This window comes from Pseudophryne corroboree, chromosome 12 (assembly GCF_028390025.1).
Source record: "Pseudophryne corroboree isolate aPseCor3 chromosome 12, aPseCor3.hap2, whole genome shotgun sequence".
Lineage (NCBI taxonomy): Eukaryota > Metazoa > Chordata > Amphibia > Anura > Myobatrachidae > Pseudophryne > Pseudophryne corroboree.
The window spans coordinates 89,947,057-89,970,830 of NC_086455.1; the positions used below are offsets into that span (position 1 = coordinate 89,947,057).

The 23,774-nt window shown below is 46.3% G+C and overlaps 1 protein-coding gene across 7 annotated transcripts in view; it reads right to left on the minus strand.

The window, feature by feature from the left end:
- The window catches only part of LRRC9 (leucine rich repeat containing 9), a 667,090-nt gene that overhangs the window by 388,609 nt on the left and 254,707 nt on the right, over positions 1-23,774 (minus strand). For all 7 annotated transcript variants that reach the window (XM_063947768.1, XM_063947765.1, XM_063947766.1 and 4 more), the window contains one exon: positions 4,017-4,231. In XM_063947768.1, coding sequence (XP_063803838.1) covers positions 4,017-4,231 — 215 coding nt within the window. The remainder of the gene's footprint in view (positions 1-4,016; positions 4,232-23,774) is intronic.

Consider the following 23,774-nt stretch of genomic DNA (forward strand, 5'->3'; position numbering starts at 1 on the left):
CATCATCAACCTCATCATTAGGGATCGGAGATAGCTCTTGCAAAAAAATCTGTTTTGCAGGGGCCCACACAAACCAAGCACTTCATCCACAAAAGTGGCAGTTCCTGTAGCAGAAGTGCTTGGTTTGCTAAGCTGTTCATGTCCTTTTTAATATCCAACATAAGGGTGGATGGGAGAGCCAAAGGACAATTCCATCTTGCACCACTTTTCTTATCTATTACTGCTGTGTAGCACGGTTTCATAGATGTGCTATAAACTGCCGTGTGTTTGTGCCGCTGCTGTCACTAAATAGCCAGCCAGCTTGCTTCAGCCTTTGGCCTAAACTGGATGAAAACAATACTGTGAGTTGTGAGGTGGTCAAAACGGACTGTAAATGACTGAAAATGTTATAGAGGTAAAAAAAAAAAAACCTGTATGAACAAAAAGGCCCAAATTCTGTGTTTTTGCCTATTTTGTTTAATCATTTTTAGAAAAAAATACAGCTAAAACTAAAACCAGTGAGGCTGTTTGGCAAAACTAAAACCAGATGATGAATTAGAACCAAAACCAGGAAAAATGGGCCAGCGCACATCTCTATTTTAAACTTGTTTCAACTGTTTCCTTAGTGGTAATTCAGGAGCTGTGTTGGTGACTGTCTCACCTTAAAACATCATAAGTTAGTTGGCAAGTGACCTTTAAACCAGGTAGCATATTTCCCGTTTGACTAATGTAATAGCAGTTGCCAGTTTCTCAAAATTCTGAGTGATAGAGTCCCTTGAAGTGGGCTGCAAGCTTAAATGCATTGAACAATTCATGAACCAAAGCCACATTATTTATGTAGTAAGGTGAGTGAGCTTACTATGGTGAGTGCTGAGCTCTCAGTTTTATATTATATACAGGAGCATTCACTTCCGACTCATCCATATGCTCCCCTGGTACTGTAAATAATAAAAGGACTGCAGTCTGCATGAAACCTTTTCATTTACATTTCCCCAGTGTGAAGCAGTGCACAGGTAGGCGCTTAGGGCCTAATTCAGACCTGATCGCTGCTCTATGAATTTGTAGAGGTTTGCGATCAGATAGTCGCCGCCCAAACAGAGTGAATACCCGCCCCATGCAAGTCTGTGTACGCCGTGTGAAAATCTCTGCAAACACCAATCAGCTGTAAATCCGTTCGCAACTCACTCACCACTGAATGATTTTTCCAGTCTGTACATAGGCCTGGACCTACTCCTACAGTGCGACAGAAACCAGCTGATTGTGGCCGGAGCTGACATCACACACTCCCTGAAAACACTTGGGCACGCCTGTGTTTTTACTGCCATTCCCAGAAAATGGCCAGTTACCACCCCCCAAACACCGATTTCCTGTCAATCAACTTGCATACGCCTAGCAATCAAAAGAGACGCTGAATTTTTTCGCAGTTTGGCCTCGCACATGCGCACTACGATCCATACGCAGTCGATTGATAATCATCTGCCTTGTGAATTTGCACAACAGTGATCAGGTATGAATTAGGCCCTTAGTTTTATATACTGCCCCTCGCTTGACCCATATTCCAGCAAAGGAGGCTCTGCACTAAGGGTCGGAATCTGAATCACGCACAGGTCGAATCTGGTGAGTTTTAGCAAACTGTGCATGCGCTGTAGAAAACATATGCATATGTGTATACCTCTGGAATGTTTCTCTCCGTCAGTGAAATTGTTCTGTGTGTCAACTAGGTCAGTAACTGGGCATACATATGGAAGAGAACCATATTGTTATAATGTTGTGGGCATATCTCTTGCACTTAGCATGGGGTAGGCGGCCCATGCTGATGATAGTGATGACATCCAAAATGGTCAGGTGCGACTACAAGCTGAGTGTGAATGCATTTCTACATGCCTGTGATTCAGAATAAAGCCCCAAATGTGCATATCCCAGTGCCGGTACCAGATTGCAAGGAGAACTCCTCCCTATCTCCTTTGTTGAAAGAAGAGATACATAGACACTGCGGTCACTACCTATAGCAGTAGTTACCAGTTCCACTGTCCAGTAGTCTGTTTCCTGAAGAATGTGGAGGTAACAGCAAAAGGTGTTCCCCAGGAGTATGGTAAACTAACAGCTAGTTGACTTTCCTTGGCGTATACATAACCCTAAAAATATTAAGGAAGTAAAGAAATAAATGCATAAACTAGTGCTGTCATATGCTTATATGGGCACTTTAAAGAACTAGTATCATAATGGCTGGGAGAGTAGTTCAGACTTCTCTAAGTTTGTTTCTTAAAGTGCCCAAGTTATTGTCTGCACCTCTATACTACATGATTCCAGGGACCCCCAATTGGAGGTGCAAGAAATAAAGGCTCAAAACTGAGAGCTGAGTGATGTACAAAGCCAACGGGATAAGCTAAGTAAAATGTATAGAAATAAATATATGAAGGACTATGGTGGGGATGGGGATAATTAATTTAATTAAGCACACCCTTTTAGCATATGAGCTTATGTCCACATAATATGTGCACTGTGTCCTCGCTTGAGCATACAGTACATGTGCCATTGAACTTAAACATTTTTTAATTTTCTATACAGTAAAGCACAGCTTTCCACCCTATCTGATGTGGTCAAAAGGAATATGACAGAACAATTCAAATATATCAATGTTTTTAAGGAAAATACAGGAAGAAAGCATTTTTCAGAGGAAGACAACAAGAGGACTAAAACTCAGAGGCAGAACTCTGGGAGGCAACGGAGTCATCTGCCGCCGGGCTCCTGCTCTGAAGGGGGGCACCTCTCCTCCCATTCTGTGACACAATTGAAATAATTAATTGATGGCTGCCGCTATCTTTTCACTATATGAAGTTACTTCTCTGACAATTACACATAACTTCATATAGTTACAATTCTCATGCTTCTTGTACTGGAGCAAATAGCTCCATCAGTAAAGTGTCTGCTGTCAGTGGGTTCTAATACTGGGTATGACTGCTAAGAAATGTGTGATTTAAAATAAAAGACAATGAAATGTATATAAAGTAAACTATATATACAGTATATAAAAAAAATTCAGAACACTCCATATACACACACACACACACACACACACACACGCACACATACATACATACATATATTTATCTAAATATAAGGGGGGGGGCAACTGGTATGAACTTGCCTCCGGGCAATTGGGACGAACTTACGCCACTGCTAAAACTGGAGGATAGTACATTCAGGGGAACTGCAAGGAAAAATGACTTTGCCCTGGATAGGTGGAACAGTCTTTAGACAGAAGTGGTAGACGCTAATACGGTAGGTACATATAAACACAAGTAGAATAGACAGTCACATAAAGCTGTCCTACTTCTGAGAAAAAAAGCTAAAAATCAAAAAGTGCCCAACCGGCTGGAGGCCTCACTCCAAAAAGAATCTCGCACAGAATCTTTTTTCGCAACATGGGAAAGTTTTATTGAAACACTTCCTATTCATACCAAAGAGGCCATTAGTCAGTGTTTTCGCAACACACTTTGGTATGAAACCAGAATTTTTCTTAGGGACCCTCCCATTGAGTTTGATAGCGCTAATTAGGGGCTATGACGTGTTCCTGTCTCTCTGTAGGTATATGGAATATTTACAGATGTTGCTTGGTACTTTAGAAAATTGTACAAACTGCTCGTATCTATGTTTCTCTTTGCGCCATGTACTACATTTTGTGACTGCTACGTTATATCTGTTTTGTTTTGTTCTTCTTTTCTTTGATTGCCACTCACAATGTCACTGTGATTACTGTTACTTTATCTAAAGAAATGCTTCAATAAAGAAAGAAATGTTTAAAAAAAAAAAAAAAAAAGTGCCCAACCTTACTTATTGCCTCCAAATTTGTTTTGCGCAGTACATGGGTGCGCAGACCACATAGAAAGTTGCATGGCATACTTACAGAACACAGGCTCTGCAGCTGACATCTGTAAACAACCTTTACAGAGTATAAATGTTAGTCAAGTTTTAATTTTAAAGCAATTTGTGGTTAAAGAATCAGTTGTGGGTGACGAGCAATAAACAAAACTTACTCATCCATCCTCCGAGTCCAGAAGAGGATTCTTTGTTTCAGGGTATCTAACTTTTGGCACATCTGTTCTGCTAGGTTATTTGTGTTGTGCTCCTCCTTTACCCATGGATCAGAATCTCTCAGAACCAGCTGATGTTCATCAGTGCATTCAGAAGGTCTCGAAAAGTCTTTCTGACAATTTGCTGATGATTGTAGATCTGATAGGTCCTGTTCTAACTAAAAATAACAACAAGATAATACTGTAGATGCACACATACTGTATTTGATCTATATATATTTGTGACTTAAGTAACGAGTTATGTGATAGAAACCAAAATAAACCACTGTAACATTTCTTTATTCTTGTTACCATCGAGTGTACTCAAATTTGGGTTGTGGTTTGGTGTTGGTGACCAACAATGTAGAACACTAGGTTGAGCTGTATCTTGCTGTGCCCGTTGTGCATTTTGGAAGAATGAAACCAAACAACAAATCAAGGTCAGATAGTTTTGGTCAGAAAATAGAAACAACAAAAAAAGACAACAGTGTAAAATCGGGTTCAGGGGTCAAACTAACAAAGGTTAGCAATGGGGAGGGGCACTAGGTAGTCCTAAGGAATATACTACGTCTGTTTGCTTTCAGCAGATACAATGGTTTATTATTCATAGAACCTACTGTACCTTACACCTGAGTGGGGCCATAACTAGGTGTGTGAGTGGTGCCCATGCACAGAGCGCAGAGTGGTGCCCATGCACAGAGCAGGCAATACCATCGTTGCTTCTGGCTAGCAGGGTGCCTCGAACGGCACCCTACAGCCAGAATTACTGCTACTGCACTGACAGAGCATCCTTTGGACACTCCAGACAAGCACTGTGAGGTCTGTGCAGCGGATTACAGTTTCCTTATAACGCTGTGACTAGTATTGTACATACTGACACTTGCGGCCTAACGCCCTCTGTGTGATGCCAAGATGTCGAACACTCAGGGGCGTGGCCAGCACAGGGTGTATTTAAACCCTGTTACGGCACTGCACCAGATTGTTTGGTAGGTTGGGGGTTTGGCCTTACTTCTAATTGTTCTAAATGTATGGACCACTAAGTACTTTTTGGTATCTTTTATAGAAGTATTTCCCAACTCCAGTATGCTTCAGTACAACAATTGAAATAATTAGTTGGACATATGGATCTTTTAAAATGTGACAGTCAATAATGAATACACCTGTGCACCTGCTAGGAGATCTGTAAGAACATGAGGGCTGGAGTTGGGAAACACTGTTATTTAGGAATGTCCCAGTATAGCGCATTTTGATTAAGCGTGATGTGTGCGGTGTCCTTTGCCATCATGTACTCTGAGCATATGCTTTTTGAGTTTTTAGACAAACAGCTCTTGTTTTCAATACTCTCATGTTGGCCTAGGTTTACATAGCCCGTGCTTGGATGGCTTCTTATGGTCTACATTTTACCGATTGGGTATCCCTAGTTAATGTCATTATTAGTCAAGAAAAATATATATATTTGGGCAGAAATGCTATATTTAAATTTAGGTCATATATGGCCTTGATGGCTATAGTTCCCCTATGGTGCTTTTACCTTTGCCCAAGATCCAAATGTTACCAGGTGGGTTCTGATTGCACCTAAATAACCTTAGTATATTATTCTACCTATGTCTATTACTTTCATGTTGTGCTGAGAGCTCATGTATTCTCACGAAATGAGTCTGACATGACTGTGATCTCTGTTCCCATACTGTACATGATTTCTGTATGTCATGTACATTACTTCATGGAAGATCGTAGTATATGTAACAAACAATTCATCTCAGGTGACTCAATTCTATACACTGTTATTTTCGGTTTTTTTTCTATTTTGCTCTTTAATTGTGTATTGCTGTATTTTTGTTAATGCTTAAAAATATAATAAATACAACTCAATTTAAAGAACAGGGGTCAGCAACAGTACTCAGAATTCCAAATGTAACTGTTACAGGAAAACAGGATCTAATTTCAGGTATGGGACATCCGGAACATTTTTTATCGCTTTTGCAAATAGACCTATAGAAATGTTAGATAACAACTAATACGCCAAATTAATATTAACAACATGAACTAACAGTAAAGATAGTGATATAAAGGAAATGTCTTATAGTGAATAATCAAAAGAGGAAACAAAACAACCTACTACAGGTTGAGTCTCCCATTTCCCAAATGCTTGGAAGAATTTGGATACTGGATTTTTTGTGTATTTTGAAATATCTGCATACCATAATGAGATATCTTGGGGTTGGGATCCAAGACTAAACATAAAATGCATTTGTGTTTCATTTATGTTTCATATACACCTTATGCGCATAGGGGTAAATGTAACAGGATCTGAGTTGCTGGAGGTGCTGGACTTTGGGCGAGAATACCCGCCTTGTAATTTCCTACTGCCAGTATGAACATTGCGGAGAACGGCGGCAGAAAAACCTCTACGCTTTACAGATACTGTACATATGCCACCGCAGTGGCTGTGAGCTTGAACACAGTGATTGTCAAATGACAACTAGAGGCATTGGTGTCGAAGATATAATGTTACAGCGCCCTATGTTCAGAGCCCCGCGACAGTAGTCACAATGACTGAAACTGGAAAGACAAAAGGAGCCCAAGGAGACGACCACAAAACAACAAGTGACGTCGGTCTGAACTATAAAATCAAAAGTAGATGCTGATGATCTCAGCACAACTGGATGCTTAAGTCCATAAATGTCATATCGGCTGGAAGAAGCTGTGTAGTCTCTAACCAGGAACTAGGTGGAGTAAACTTCAGTTCATGTTTTAGCAATGGAACAAGAGCAAGGACCTAAAGTGCAGACCACACTCCCATTATCAGTTGCGCTTTGAACCTGTTTAACTATGTGGAGCAGGCCATTCCTAATAAATGACTGAAGACCTGTGACGAGTTTACCTAAGTTGTCATAGGGTAAACCACCCAATGGGGAGGCTAGTAAATAAAGGTTTGAGAAAGACCGTAAAGCCTTTACCAAACAAGTGGAAACACTGTTAAACCTCCCATGCCGCCCAATCTATGCAAAGGAGATCGAGTATAAGGTACTGATAACAAGGCTTGGAATACTGCGCTTGAAAGGAGGAACAACCAAAGCCATCCAGAGCCCTGTAGAAGCCCCACAGTACTATTTTACCAGGTGGGACACTGACTTGCCTAGAGCCTGAGCCCTTCTAGGTTTTACTATGGTTGACGTAGCATTCTTAGATGCTTGTGTGTGACTGGGAGTTACCTGAGAGTTCACAGAAAGCCTCCGAGTTAGCCTCTCTATGCATAGATACACACATGTGTAAGTGACACAGTAAAACTAATAAACAAGCATAGGGGACTGTAAATTACAGCAATACATAGTGCACATGTACACACAACGGCAAGTGACCAGCAATATATTACAAAACACACATACGTGGGTGTGAAATAAAGCAATATATGGTGCACATACTGTAGGTACGCATAGGTGATCGCGACGCAGCAATATATACTTGTCACAACTGAGGACCTGAGCTGACGGGAGGCAGCCTCAGTTGTAGGGGCTGAGATGTACCGGAACCTGGGAGGTTGTATCAGACCCCTGGACATGTAAGTAACATGAATAATAACTGCCCGAAGGCGTGACCACGACAACTTGGATAAAAGTCAATGATGTTTATTATGACAACTCCGCAACACAGCAGCAGTAAAAGAAAACGTAAAAAGTCAGCAAAGAATAAATACAGTTCCTGGGTACTACAGGATGGCAGGAGCCACAGGGCACTGGTAGTGTGAGATAGTTCTTATGATCTTCTAGATGGAAAGTCCTTACCAGGCCCGACTGTAGCAATGGAGATAACCCAGGATTGTGCCAGCTGGTGTTCCAGGAAAAGCTGGGTTGCTGAAGATAAAACAGCTGCTGTGGATACTGGCTGGAACCAGACTGTTGTTAGCACGGAGTGGATACTGGCTGGAACCAGTTAAATAATAAATGAACTTGGGAGCGATGAAATATGAACTGAAATGTAGAACTTGAGAGCGGAGAAATAATAATACCGGTGGAGAGTGGTAAAGTGTAGAAAGGACACCGGCCCTTTAAGGGAAGCTGTACTCTGCTGGAAGCTGAGCTGGAAGCAGGTAATGTTGTAGCTGGAAACAGATGAATCCACAATGGATTGGAGAGTCAGGCTACACCGCAGGTGGAATGCTGGTGCGGGTCTCTATGGTGGAAGTCTTGAGACAGGAGCTGGAACCTGGAAGACAATCACAGGAGAGAGACTAACAGGAACTAGGTTTGACAACCAAAGCACTGACGCCTTCCTTGCTCAGGCACAGTGTATTTATACCTGCAGCAAGGAAGGGATTGGCTAGGCAATTATGCAGATTATCAATACTGAGAACAGATTGGTGGGAATGATCAGCTGACAGAATCCAAGATGGCTGCGCCCATGCAGACACTTGGAGGGAAGTTTGGTTTGTAATCCATGTGGTAATGAAAACAGTAATGGCGGCGCCGGCCACCGGAGACAGGAGGCGCCAGGCTGACAGATGCACATCCAACCACGCGGACACAGCGGAGGCCGCGGCTGACGTAATCGCCACTCAGACACTCTGCATGCAGAAGTTCAGGGACAGCGGCGGAGGCCGCGGGAGACGCCATGCCAGGTGTAATATGGCGTTTACTGTGACAGCGTCCCAGAGTGACAGGAGAGGATACAGGAATGTACACATCAGGATAACAGATGGGATCCGGTCCTGGAGCGCTGAGCCAGCCTTAGGAGGCATCTGATGGGTAAGAAATGGCGTCCAGATACCCGGATCGTGACAGCACCCCCCCCCCTTTAGGAGTGGCCCCAGGACACTTCTTTGGCTTTTGAGGAAACTTGGAATGGAATCTCCGGACCAAGGCAGGAGCATGGACATCAGAAGCATTGGTCCATGAACGTTCCTCAGGACCATAACCCTTCCAGTCAATAAGATATTGTAGTTGACCGTAACGGTGACGTGAGTCCAGGATCTTGGCCACTTCATACTCAACGCCTCGTTGAGTTTGGACTTTCGGAGTTGGAGGAAGTGAGGAATGAAACCGATTCAAGATCAGCGGTTTCAACAGGGAAACATGGAATGTCCTGGGTATTTTTAAGAAGGGAGGCAACTGGAGTCTGTAAGCAACAGGATTGATGACTTGTTCAATCTTGAAAGGACCGATATAGCGAGGTGCAAACTTCATACTGGGAACTCTTAACCTCAAATTCTTCGTGGATAACCATACCCGATCACCCACCTTGAGAGCAGGAACTGCTCGACGCTTCTTATCCGCAAACTTCTTGTACCTGAACGATGCCTTGAGCAGAGCTGATCGTACGCTCTTCCAGATATTGGCAAACTGATGCAAGGTGATATCCACTGCGGGAACAGAAGTTGCTGGAAGCGGTTGGAACTCAGGGACTTTAGGGTGGAATCCAAAGTTAGTGAAGAATGGTGTTGAAGCAGATGAAGAATGATACTGGTTGTTATGACAGAACTCGGCCCAGGGAAGTAATTGAACCCAGTCATCTTGAGAGGAGGACACATAGATGCGGAGGAAGGCCTCCAAGTCCTGATTCACCCTCTCGGTTTGACCATTGGTCTGAGGATGGTAAGCCGTGGAAAACTTTAGCTTGACTTGGAGGACTTGACATAAACTTCGCCAGAATTTGGCTGTGAATTGAACTCCTCGATCTGAGATAATTTCTTCAGGAAGACCGTGGAGTCGGAAGATCTCTTGTATGAATACTTGAGCCAACTTGGAAGCTGACGGAAGACCGGTGAGAGGAATGAAGTGTGCCATCTTGGTGAACCGGTCAACTACCACCCAGATGGTATTGAACTTGTTGCACATGGGTAAGTCTGTAATGAAATCCATCGACAAGTGGGTCCATGGTCGACGGGGAACGGATAGTGGAACCAGTTGCCCCGCAGGCGACTGGCGGGATACTTTATGTTGGGCACACTTTGGGCAAGATGCAATAAACTCCAAGACGTCCTTTTTCAGAGTTGGCCACCAATAGGACCTAGAGATAAACTCCAGGGTTTTTTGGATACCTGTATGTCCGGCAAAACGGGAAGCATGGGCCCAATGCATGAGCTTCTTCCTTAGCATCGGCTTCACAAAACTTTTCCCTGATGGGGGCGTAGAGTCCATCCCTACCGTGGAGAATGCCAACGGATTTATAATAGGATGCTTGTCTGAAGACTCTGACTCATTTTCTTGCTCCCATGAGCGGGAAAGGGCATCGGCCTTGCGATTCTGAGAGCCCGGACAGAACTGGAGTTTAAAGTCGAACCTGGAAAAGAAAAGTGCCCATTCTGGCCTGACGAGGGTTGAGACATTGTGCGCCCTTCAGGTATAAAAGGTTCTTGTGGTCTGTAAGTATGGTGATTGAATGAGAAGCTCCCTCCAACAGATACCTCCACTCTTCTAGAGCGAGCTTGATGGCTAGCAACTCCTGGTCGCCAATGGCATAGTTGCGCTCAGCTGGGGAGAACTTCCGGGAGAAGAAACTGCAAGGGTGTAAATGGCCATCTTTAGCCCTCTGAGATAACACCGCTCCTACTCCAACGGAGGAGGCATCCACCTCTAAGATGAAAGGAGAGTCGATGTCAGGCTGTTTCAGAACAGGCGCAGAGATGAACCTTTGTTTTAAAAGATGAAATGCTTGCATGGCTTCTTCAGACCACTTGGACGGGTTAGCACCCTTCTTAGTGAAAGCAGTAATAGGCGCCACAATGGTGGAAAAGTCTCGTATAAACTTTCGGTAATAGTTGGCGAACCCTAAGAACCTCTGGACCCCTTTGAGGGTTAAGGGTACCGGCCAATTTTGGATTGCTTGTAGTTTCTCAGGATCCATCTCTAGTCCGGAACCGGACACAATGTACCCTAGAAACGGAATGGACTTGACTTCAAAGACGCATTTTTCTAATTTGCAATAGAGATGATTGACACGGAGACGGGACAGAACCTCTTTAACCCAAAAACGATGTTCCTCTAAATCGTTGGCAAAAATGAGGATATCGTCTAGATAGACCACGACATGACGGTATAAAATGTCTCTGAAGATCTCATTGACAAAATGCTGGAAGACAGCTGGAGCATTGCTCAATCCGAAGGGCATGACGAGGTACTCATAATGTCCGTCACGGGTGTTAAAGGCGGTCTTCCACTCGTCACCCTCACGGATCCGGATGAGATTGTATGCACCTCGCAAGTCCAGCTTTGTAAAGATGGTAGCTCCGCTAACTCTGTCAAAGAGCTCAGTAATCAGGGGTAAAGGATAACGGTTCTTGATGGTAATGTCGTTCAAACCTCTGTAGTCGATGCACGGCCGCAGACCACCATCTTTCTTTTTTACAAAAAAGAAGCCTGCGCCGGCTGGAGAAGAAGAAGGTCGAATGAACCCCTTTGCTAGGTTCTCTTTAATATATTCCTCCATAGAATGCGTCTCAGGCAGAGACAACGGATAAGTTCGGCCTCGAGGTGGAACCTTCCCTGGAACGAGATCAATCGGACAGTCCCATTCTCTATGAGGAGGAAGGATATCAGCAGAAGCTTTACTGAACACATCCGTGAAATCTTGATATGGAGGAGGTGGAACATCAGACGACCTGGGGGAGGAAGAACAGACAGGCAATACTTTAAACAAACATGTCTCAGCACAGGAGGAACCCCATGCCAGGATTTGCGTAGTTGTCCAATCAATTGTAGGATTGTGAAGACGGAGCCATGGAAGGCCCAGGACCACAGGATGTGTGGCTCTTGGAATCACTAAAAAAGAAATAAGTTCGGAATGAAGAACTCCCACTCTCAGACGAACTGGTAGAGTCCTTAAAGAAATAACTGCATCAAAAATTTTGCTGCCATCCACGGCAGTTAAAGAAATGGACGAAGGAAGTCTCTCGGTGGGTAGGGACCACCGTTTAACATAGGCTTCGGTAATAAAGTTCCCAGCTGCTCCGGAATCAAGGAGGGCAATGACGTTCCGATAACGTTGAGCAACTTGAAGCGAGACTGGGAGATTACAATCTTGAGGAGATGGAGAGGAGATCATTACTCCTAGCCGGCCCTCTCCTTGGCGAGCTAGGATTTGGAGTTTCCCGGACGTTTGGGACAGGCATTAATGGTGTGAGACGGAGCTGCACAATAGAGACAGAGAAACTCGGAGAGACGTCTTCGGCGCTCAGCAGGAGTTAAACGGGAACGGCCAAGTTGCATGGGCTCATCTTTAGATGGTGACAGTTGACGAGGAGGAGGAGCAGAAGATTTTGGAGCAGATGATCTTCCACGCTCAGTTGCTCTCTCTCTGAAACGTAAATCAACTTTCGTGCAGAGTGAGATTAGCTCATCTAACTTAGAAGGTAAGTCTCTGGTAGCTAACTCATCTTTAATACGCTCAGATAAGCCATGCCAGAATGCAGCATACAGGGCCTCGTCGTTCCATGCCAGTTCGGATGCCAGGATCTGGAACTGTATCAGATATTGTCCTACAGTACGTGACCCCTGGCGTAAACGGAGAATCTCGGATGAAGCTGAGGTTACCCGGCCTGGCTCATCGAAGATGCGCCTGAATGTTGACACGAAGGCAGTGTAGGAAGATAGCAGGGTGTCGGACCTCTCCCATAACGGTGATGCCCAATCAAGGGCTGAGCCACTGAGAAGAGAAATAATGTAGGCAATTTTTGTACGGTCACTGGGAAAATTGCCAGGTTGTAGCTCAAACTGAATCTCACACTGGTTGAGAAATCCCCTGCAGAATCTTGGAGATCCGTAAAATGTTGCTGGCGTTGGAAGATGAAGACGTGGAGCAGAAATGGGTTAGGTGGGTGGGGTTATAGCTGGAGTCACTGTGGTTGACGCACCAGACGCGCCTGATCCACGGAGAGTTGTCTGAATCCCATCCAGCCGAGTAGAGAGATCCTGGAGACAGCGGATGATGTGGCCCTGTGCAGCCTCCTGATGTTCTAGTCGGGCTGCCAGTTCTTGCATCGGCCTGGCCGCTTGATCCTGGTCTCCGGCTGGATTCATTAGGTCAGTGCTTACTGTCACAACTGAGGGCCTGAGCTGACGGGAGGCAGCCTCAGTTGTAGGGGCTGAGATGTACCGGAACCTGGGAGGTTGTATCAGACCCCTGGACATGTAAGTAACATGAATAATAACTGCCCGAAGGCGTGACCACGACAACTTGGATAAAAGTCAATGATGTTTATTATGACAACTCCGCAACACAGCAGCAGTAAAAGAAAACGTAAAAAGTCAGCAAAGAATAAATACAGTTCCTGGGTACTACAGGATGGCAGGAGCCACAGGGCACTGGTAGTGTGAGATAGTTCTTATGATCTTCTAGATGGAAAGTCCTTACCAGGCCCGACTGTAGCAATGGAGATAACCCAGGATTGTGCCAGCTGGTGTTCCAGGAAAAGCTGGGTTGCTGAAGATAAAACAGCTGCTGTGGATACTGGCTGGAACCAGACTGTTGTTAGCACGGAGTGGATACTGGCTGGAACCAGTTAAATAATAAATGAACTTGGGAGCGATGAAATATGAACTGAAATGTAGAACTTGAGAGCGGAGAAATAATAATACCGGTGGAGAGTGGTAAAGTGTAGAAAGGACACCGGCCCTTTAAGGGAAGCTGTACTCTGCTGGAAGCTGAGCTGGAAGCAGGTAATGTTGTAGCTGGAAACAGATGAATCCACAATGGATTGGAGAGTCAGGCTACACCGCAGGTGGAATGCTGGTGCGGGTCTCTATGGTGGAAGTCTTGAGACAGGAGCTGGAACCTGGAAGACAATCACAGGAGAGAGACAAACAGGAACTAGGTTTGACAACCAAAGCACTGACGCCTTCCTTGCTCAGGCACAGTGTATTTATACCTGCAGCAAGTAAGGGATTGGCTAGGCAATTATGCAGATTATCAATACTGAGAACAGATTGGTGGGAATGATCAGCTGACAGAATCCAAGATGGCTGCGCCCATGCAGACACTTGGAGGGAAGTTTGGTTTGTAATCCATGTGGTAATGAAAACAGTAATGGCGGCGCCGGCCACCGGAGACAGGAGGCGCCAGGCTGACAGATGCACATCCAACCACGCGGACACAGCGGAGGCCGCGGCTGACGTAATCGCCACTCAGACACTCTGCATGCAGAAGTTCAGGGACGGCGGCGTAGGCCGCGGGAGACGCCATGCCAGGTGTAATATGGCGTTTACTGTGACAGCGTCCCAGAGTGACAGGAGAGGATACAGGAATGTACACATCAGGATAACAGATGGGATCCGGTCCTGGAGCGCTGAGCCAGCCTTAGGAGGCATCTGATGGGTAAGAAATGGCGTCCAGATACCCGGATCGTGACAATACTGATAAACACACTTCAGTGAGCGCGAGACATAACAATATTTAGCAGACATATACTGTATACGCATTGGTGACAGTGACATATTAATATATACTGATTAATGCCCTTAGGTAAGCGTAAGAAACAGCAATGTACAGCGTACAGATACGTATAGGTGAGTGTGACACCACAATATATACTGATGAACATACATAGGTGAGCATGAGACACCACAATATAGTATAGCGTACATACACATGCATATGCGAGAGTGACACAGCAATATATACTGATAACCAGACAAAGATGAGTTTGAGATACAGCAATATATAGCGTGCATAGATACGCATAGGTGAGAGTGACACCACAATATATACAGATGAGCACACATACTGTAGGCAAGCATGAGACACAGCAATATATAGCGTACATAACTACATATAGGTGAGTGACATCACAATATATACTGATGAACACACATAGGTGAGCATGAGACACAGCAATAATAAGAATTTACTCACCGGTAATTCTATTTCTCGTAGTCCGTAGTGGATGCTGGGAACTCCGTAAGGACCATGGGGAATAGACGGGCTCCGCAGGAGACTGGGCACTCTAAAAGAAAGATTAGGTACTATCTGGTGTGCACTGGCTCCTCCCTCTATGCCCCTCCTCCAGACCTCAGTTAAGGAAACTGTGCCCGGAAGAGCTGACACAACAAGGAAAGGATTTGGAATCCAGGGTAAGACTCATACCAGCCACACCAATCACAACGTACAACTTGTGATAACCATACCTAGTTAACAGTATGAACAACAACTGAGCCTTGTCACGATCCGGGTATCTGGACGCCATTACCTGCCTTTCAGATGTCTCCTGAGGCTCGCTCAGCGTTCCAAGGCCGGATCTCATCTGTGTCCACATACTGCACATTCCTCCTGTCACGCTGAGATGCTGTCACAGCGGCGCCATGTTTGAATCCTACATGGCGTCTCCCGTTCTCCGCGGCCGCTCCTGTGTTATAGGTGCAGGTTGTCAGTGTGGTGTTCCATGCCTGCCGCGGCCTCTGTTGTCATCCACGAGTCTCAGCATACATTTGTCAGTTTGGCGTCTCCTGTCCTCTGTGGCCGGCGCCGCCATTACAGTTATGTTTCCACATGGTTTCCCAAGCCAGTTTTCCCTCCAAGTTCTAACATGGGCGCAGCCATGTTGGATCTAATCACATGTCTCAGTTCCTCCAATCCACTGCCTCTGGAAATCTGCATAATTGCCCAGCCAATGCCTGCATTGCCGCAGGTATAAGTATCCTGTGCCTTGGTCAGGAAATGGTCAGTGCTTTGTTTGTCATACCTTGTTCCAGTCTCTCTCCTGTGGTTGTGTTTCCAGGTTCCAGCTCCTGTCTCCAGCATCCACTAAAGAGACCCGCACCTGCCTACCATCCTGCGGTGCAGCCTGACTCTGCAGTCCTCCGTGGCTGATCCAGTTTCCAGCTTCCAGCTATTTCATCTGCTTCCAGCAGTATCCACTACCACCGGTAATCATCCTTCAACTCCTCTGTTTCCACGCTCCCTAGCATCTTATTATATTCACTCCGTGTTTCATCACCTGGCTGGTTCCACCCAGCATTCATTCAGTGACTTTATCATCTGGCTGATTCCATTCCGCATCCACTCCGTGTCTTACCACCTGGCTGGTTCCATCCAGCAATTACAACAGCTGATTCAAGTTACCAACTTCATCTGTTCCATCTACTGGCATGTTCCTTGGATATCTTCACTACTACAGCCAGGCCTGGTAAGGTTATTCCATCTAAGGACTGTAACAGCTGTTCTTACCTACCAGTGTCCTGTGTAACCATTTCATGGTCAGAGTGCTCCAGGAATCATATTATTTATCATTGCCATTATTTACCTTGAATGCTGTTTGTTTACACGGAGTCTGTTAATAAACTTTTATTTTGACTTTTACCTGGTTGTCATGGTCACACCTTCGGGCTTCCTTTTAACACTTACATGTCCAGGGGTCTGATTAAACCTCCCCGGTTTAAGTTCCTCTCAGCCCCTACAACTGAGGCTTTCTCCTGTCAGCCAAAACCCCAAGTTGTGACAGTAAGCACTGACCATATGAATCCAGCCGGAGACCATGATCAAGCGGCTAGGCCGATGCAAGAACTGGCAGCCAGACTCGAACATCAGGAGGCTGCACAAGGCCACATCATCCGCTGTCTCCAGGATCTCTCTACGCGGCTGCATGGGATTCAAACGGCCCTCCGTGGACCTGGCACGTCCGGTGCGTCCACTACAGTGACACCAGCTGTAACCCCACCCACCTTACCCATTTCCATTCCACACCAGCAAAGTTTGACGGATCTCCAAGGTTCTGCAGGGGATTTCTTAACCAATGCGAAATCCACTTTGAGCTTCAGCCTGGCAATTTTCCCAGCAACCGTACTAAAATTGCCTATATCATTTCCCTTCTCAGTGGCTCAGCCCTTAACTGGGCATCACCTTTATGGGAGAAATCTTATCCCCTGCTGTCCTCTTATACGGACTTTGTGGCAACATTCAGGCGCATCTTCAACGAGCCAGGCTGGGTAACCTCTGCTTCATCTGAGATTCTCCGTTTACGCCAGGGAACACGTACGGACAGTATCTCATACAGTTCAAAATCCTGGCATCCGAACTGGCATGGAACGACGAGGCCCTGTATGCTGCATTCTGGCATGGCTTATCAGAACGCATCAAGGATGAGTAAGCTACCAGAGACTTGCCCTCTAAGTTGGATGAGCTAATTTCTCTTTGCACAAAGGTTGATCTATGTTTCAGAGAGAAAGCAACTGAGCGAGGAAGATCGTCTGCTCCAAAATCTTCTGCTCCTCCTCTTCGTCAACCGTCTCCATCCAAGGATGAGCCCATGCAAATTGGCCGTTCCCGTCTATCTCCCGCTGAGCGCCAAAGACGTCTCTCTGTCTCTATTGTGCAGCTCCGTCTCACAGTATCAATGCCTGTCCCAAACGTCCGGGAAACTCCAAATCCTAGCTCGCCAAGGAGAGGGCCGGCTAGGAGTAATGATCTCCTCTCCATCTCCTCATGATTGTAATCTCCCAGTCTCGCTCCAAATTGCTCAACATTACAGGAACGTCATTGCCCTCCTTGATTCCGGAGCAGCTGGGAATTTCATAACCGAAGCTTATGTTAAACGGTGGTCCCTACCCACCAAGAGACTTTCTTCGTCCATCTCCTTAACTGCAGTAGATGGCAGCAAGATTTTCGACGCAGTTATTTCTCTAAGGACTCTACCAGTTCGTCTGAGAGTGGGAGTTCTTCATGCAGAATTTATTTCCTTCCTAGTGATTCCAAGAGCCACACATCCAGTGGTTTTGGGCCTTCCATGGCTCCGTCTCCACAATCCGTCGATTGACTGGACGACTACGCAAATACTAGCAGGGGGTCCCTCCTGTGCTAAGACTTGTTTGTCCAAAGAGCTTCCTGTTTGTTCTTCTTTCCCCAGGTCGTCTGATGTTCCACCTCCTCCATATCAAGACTACACGGACGTGTTCAGTAAGGCTTCTGCTGATATCCTTCCTCCCCATAGAGAATGGGACTGCCCAATTGATCTCATTCCAGGGAAGGTTCCACCTCGAGGCCGAACTTACCCGTTGTCTCTGCCTGAGACGCACTCCATGGAGGAGTACATCAAAGAGAACCTGGCGAAAGGTTTTATCCGACCTTCTTCTTCTCCAGCTGGCGCAGGCTTCTTCTTTGTTAAGAAGAAGGACAGTGGTCTGCGACCGAGCATCGATTACAGAGGTCTGAACGACATTACCGTTAAGAACCGGTATCCTTTACCTTTGATTACAGAGTTCTTCGATAGAGTCAGCGGAGCAACCATCTTTACAAAGTTGGATTTGAGGGGTGCCTACAATCTCATCCGGATCCGTGAGGGCGACGAGTGGAAGACCGCTTTTAACACCCGTGATGGACATTATGAGTACCTCGTCATACCCTTCAGATTGAGCAACGCTCCAGCTGTCTTCCAACATTTTGTGAATGAGATCTTCAGAGACATCTTATACCGCCATGTCGTGGTTTATCTAGATGATATCCTCATCTTTGCCAATAATCTGGAGGAACATCGTTTCTGGGTAAAGGAGGTTCTGTCCTGTCTCCGTGTCAATCATCTCTATTGCAAATTGGAGAAATGTGTCTTTGAAGTTAAATCCATTCCGTTCCTAGGTTACATCGTGTCCGGTTCCGGACTAGAGATGGATCCTGAGAAACTACAAGCAATCCAGAATTGGCCGATACCCTTAACCCTCAAAGGGGTCCAGAGGTTCTTAGGGTTCGCCAATTATTACAGAAAGTTCATACGAGACTTTTCCACCATTGTGGCGCCTATCACTGCATTAACCAAGAAGGGTGCTAACCCGTCCAAGTGGTCTGAAGAAGCTACGCAAGCTTTTCATCTTCTAAAACAACGTTTCATCTCTGCACCAGTTCTGAAACAGCCCGACACCGACTCTCCTTTCATCTTAGAGGTGGATGCCTCCTCCGTTGGAGTAGGAGCGGTATTATCCCAGAGGGCTAAAGATGGCCATCTACATCCCTGCAGTTTCTTCTCCCGTAAGTTCTCCCCAGCTGAGCGCAACTATGCCATTGGCGACCAGGAGTTGCTAGCCATCAAGCTCGCTCTTGAGGAGTGGAGATATCTGTTGGAGGGAGCTTCTCATTCAATCACGATACTTACCGACCACAAGAATCTTTTATACCTGAAAGGCGCACAATGTCTTAACCCCCGTCAGGCCAGATGGGCACTTTTCTTTTCCAGGTTCGACTTTAAACTCCAGTTCTGTCCAGGCTCGCAGAATCGCGAGGCCGATGCCCTTTCCCGCTCTTGGGAGCAAGAAAACGATTCAGAGTCTTCAGACAAGCATCCTATTATTAATCCGTTGGCATTCTCCATGGTAGGGATGGACTCTACGCCCCCACCAGGGAAAAGTTTTGTGAAGCCGGTGTTAAGGAAGAAGCTCATGCATTGGGCCCATGCTTTCCGTTTTGGCGGACATACAGGCATTCAGAAAACCCTTGAGTTTATCTCTAGGTCCTACTGGTGGCCAACTCTGAAGAAGGACGTCAAGGAGTTTATTGCCTCTTGCCCAAAGTGTGCCCAACACAAAGTTCCTCGCCAGTCTCCTGCGGGGCAACTGGTTCCATTATCTGTTCCCAGTCGACCATGGACCCATTTGTCGATGGACTTTGTAACAGATCTGCCTATATGCAACAAGTTTAATACCATCTGGGTGGTAGTTGACCGGTTCACCAAGATGGCACATTTCATACCCCTTACCGGTCTTCCGTCAGCTTCCAAGTTGGCTCAAGCCTTTATCCAAGAGATCTTTCGACTTCACGGTCTCCCTGAAGAAATCATCTCCGATCGTGGAGTACAATTTGTAGCCAAATTTTTGCAAAGTTTGTGTCAAGCCCTCCAAGTCAAGTTAAAGTTTTCCACAGCTTACCATCCTCAGACCAATGGTCAAACCGAGAGGGTGAATCAGGACTTGGAGGCCTTCCTCCGCATTTACGTGTCTTCCTCCCAAGATGACTGGGTTCAACTCCTTCCCTGGGCCGAGTTTAGCCACAACAATCAATACCATTCCTCATCCTCCTCAACACCATTCTTCATCAACTATGGATTTCACCCTAAGGTTCCAGAATTCCAACCGCTTCCAGCAACTTTTGTTCCAGCAGTGGATGTCACCTTGCGTCAGTTTTCAAACAACTGGAAGAATGTCCGCGCAGCCCGGCTTAAAGCCTCATTTAGGTATAAGAAGTTTGCCGATAGGAAGCGTAGAGCGGTTCCGGCTCTCAAGGTGGGTGATCGAGTATGGTTGTCCATGAAGAATTTGAGGTTGAGAGTTCCCAGCATGAAATTTGCTCCTCGTTACATCGGTCCTTTTAAGATTGAACAAGTCATCAATCCTGTTGCTTACAGACTCCAGTTACCTCCCTTCTTAAAAATACCCAGAACATTCCATGTTTCCTTGTTGAAACCGCTGATCCTGAATCGGTTTCATTCTGCACTTCCTCCAGCTCCTAAAGTTCAGACTCAACGGGGAGTCGAGTATGAGGTAGCCAGGATTCTGGACTCACGTTTCCGTTACGGTCAGTTGCAGTATCTTATTGACTGGAAGGGCTATGGTCCTGAAGAACGCTCTTGGACCAATGCGTCTGATGTCCATGCTCCTGCCTTGGTCCGGAATTTCCACTCGAAGTTTCCTCTAAAGCCTAAGAAGCGTCCTGGGGCCACTCCTAAAGGGGGGGTGCTGTCACGATCCGGGTATCTGGACGCCATTACCTGCCTTTCAGATGTCTCCTGAGGCTCGCTCAGCGTTCCAAGGCCGGATCTCATCTGTGTCCACATACTGCACATTCCTCCTGTCACGCTGAGATGCTGTCACAGCGGCGCCATGTTTGAATCCTGCATGGCGTCTCCCGTTCTCCGCGGCCTCCGCCGCCGCTCCTGTGTTATAGGTGCAGGTTGTCAGTGTGGTGTTCCATGCCTGCCGCGGCCTCTGTTGTCATCCACGAGTCTCAGCATACATTTGTCAGTTTGGCGTCTCCTGTCCCCTGTGGCCGGCGCCGCCATTACAGTTATGTTTCCACATGGTTTCCCAAGCCAGTTTTCCCTCCAAGTTCTAACATGGGCGCAGCCATGTTGGATCTAATCACATGTCTCAGTTCCTCCAATCCACTGCCTCTGGAAATCTGCATAATTGCCCAGCCAATGCCTGCATTGCTGCAGGTATAAGTATCCTGTGCCTGGGTCAGGAAATGGTCAGTGCTTTGTTTGTCATACCTTGTTCCAGTCTCTCTCCTGTGGTTGTGTTTCCAGGTTCCAGCTCCTGTCTCCAGCATCCACTAAAGAGACCCGCACCTGCCTACCATCCTGCGGTGCAGCCTGACTCTGCAGTCCTCCGTGGCTGATCCAGTTTCCAGCTTCCAGCTATTTCATCTGCTTCCAGCAGTATCCACTACCACCGGTAATCATCCTTCAACTCCTCTGTTTCCACGCTCCCTAGCATCTTATTATATTCACTCCGTGTTTCATCACCTGGCTGGTTCCACCCAGCATTCATTCAGTGACTTTATCATCTGGCTGATTCCATTCCGCATCCACTCCGTGTCTTACCACCTGGCTGGTTCCATCCAGCAATTACAACAGCTGATTCAAGTTACCAACTTCATCTGTTCCATCTACTGGCATGTTCCTTGGATATCTTCACTACTACAGCCAGGCCTGGTAAGGTTATTCCATCTAAAGACTGTAACAGCTGTTCTTACCTACCAGTGTCCTGTGTAACCATTTCATGGTCAGAGTGCTCCAGGAATCATATTATTTATCATTGCCATTATTTACCTTGAATGCTGTTTGTTTACACGGAGTCTGTTAATAAACTTTTATTTTGACTTTTACCTGGTTGTCATGGTCACACCTTCGGGCTTCCTTTTAACACTTACATGTCCAGGGGTCTGATTAAACCTCCCCGGTTTAAGTTCCTCTCAGCCCCTACAACTGAGGCTTTCTCCTGTCAGCCAAAACCCTCAGTTGTGACAAGCCTCATTTAACGGATGGCTCATAACAATAACCCTATAGTTAAGCAATAACTATATACATGTATTGCAGAGAGTCCGCACTTGGGACGGGCGCCCAGCATCCACTACGGACTACGAGAAATAGAATTACCGGTGAGTAAATTCTTATTTTCTCTGACGTCCTAGTGGATGCTGGGCACTCCGTAAGGACCATGGGGATTATACCAAAAGCTCCCAAACGGGCGGGAGAGTGCGGATGACTCTGCAGCACCGCATGAGCAAACTCAAGGTCCTCCTCAGCCAGGGTATCAAACCTGTAGAACTTAGCAAACGTGTTTGACCCCGACCAAGTAGCAGCTCGGCAAAGCTGTAAAGCCGAGACACCTCGGGCAGCCGCCCAAGAAGAGCCCATCTTCCTTGTGGAATGGGCTTTCACCGATTTTTGATGCGGCAATCCAGCCGCAGAGTGAACCAGCTGAATCGTGCTATAGATCCAGCGAACAATAGTCTGCTTCGAAGCAGGAGCGCCAACCTTGTTGGCTGCATACAGAATAAACAGCGAGTCAGACTTTCTGACTCCCGCCGTTCTGGAAACATACATTTTCAAAGCCCGGACTACGTCCAGCAACTTGGAATCCTCCAAGTCCCTAGTAGCCGCAGGCACCACAATAGGCTGGTTCAAATGAAACGCTGATACCACCCTAGGAAGAAATTGGGGACGAGTCCTCAATTCTGCCCTGTCCATATGGAAGATCAGATAAGGGTTTTTACATGACAAAACCGCCAATACTGACACATGCCTAGCCGAAGCTAAGGCCAATAGCATGACCACTTTCCACGTGAGATATTTTAGCTCCATGGTCTTAAGTGGCTCAAACCAGTGGGATTTCAGAAAATCCAACACAACGTTAAGATCCCAAGGTGCCACCGGTGGCACAAAAGGAGGCTGAATATGCAGCACCCCCGGAACAACGTCTGAACTTCAGGCAGTGAAGCCAGTTCTTTTTTAGAGAAAATGTATAGGGCCGAAATCTTGACCTTTATGGATCCTAATTTTAGGCCCATAGTCACTCCTGACTGTAGGAAGTGCAGGAATCGACCCCGCTGGAATTCCTCTGTAGGGCCTTCCTGGCCTCACACCAAGCAACCTATTTTCGCCATATACAGTGAAAAAGTCTTGCTGTCACGTCTTTCCTAGCCTTTATCAGCGTAGGAATAACTGCATCCGGAATGCCCTTTTCCGCTAGGATCCGGCGTTCAACCGCCATGCCGTCAAATGCAGCCGCGGTAAGTCTTGGAACAGACAGGGCCCCTGTTGCAACATGTCCTGTCTGAGAGGCACAAGCCCTGAGTCCTCTGAGAGCATTTCCTGCAGCTCCGGGTACCGAGTCCTTCTTGGCCAATTCGGAGCAAAGAATATTGTTTTCACTCCTCCTTTTATTACAATTCTCAGCCCTTGGGTATGAGAGGAAGAGGAGGAAATACATAGACCGACTGGAACACCCACGGTGTTACTAGTGCGACCACAGCTATCACCTGAGGGTCCCTTGACCCGGCGTAAAACCTTTTTTAGCTTTTTATTGAGGTGGGACGACATCTAGTCCACCTTAGGCAGTTCCCATCAATTTGCAAACTGCGTGAAGACTTCCTGATGAAGTCCCCACTTTCCCGGGTGGAGGTCGTGCCTGCTGAGTAAGTCTGCTTCCCAGTTGTCCACTCCCGGAATGAACACTGCTGACAGTGCGCTTACTTGATTCTCCGCCCAGCGAAGAATTCTTGTGGCTTCTACCCTCGCCACCCTGCTCCTTG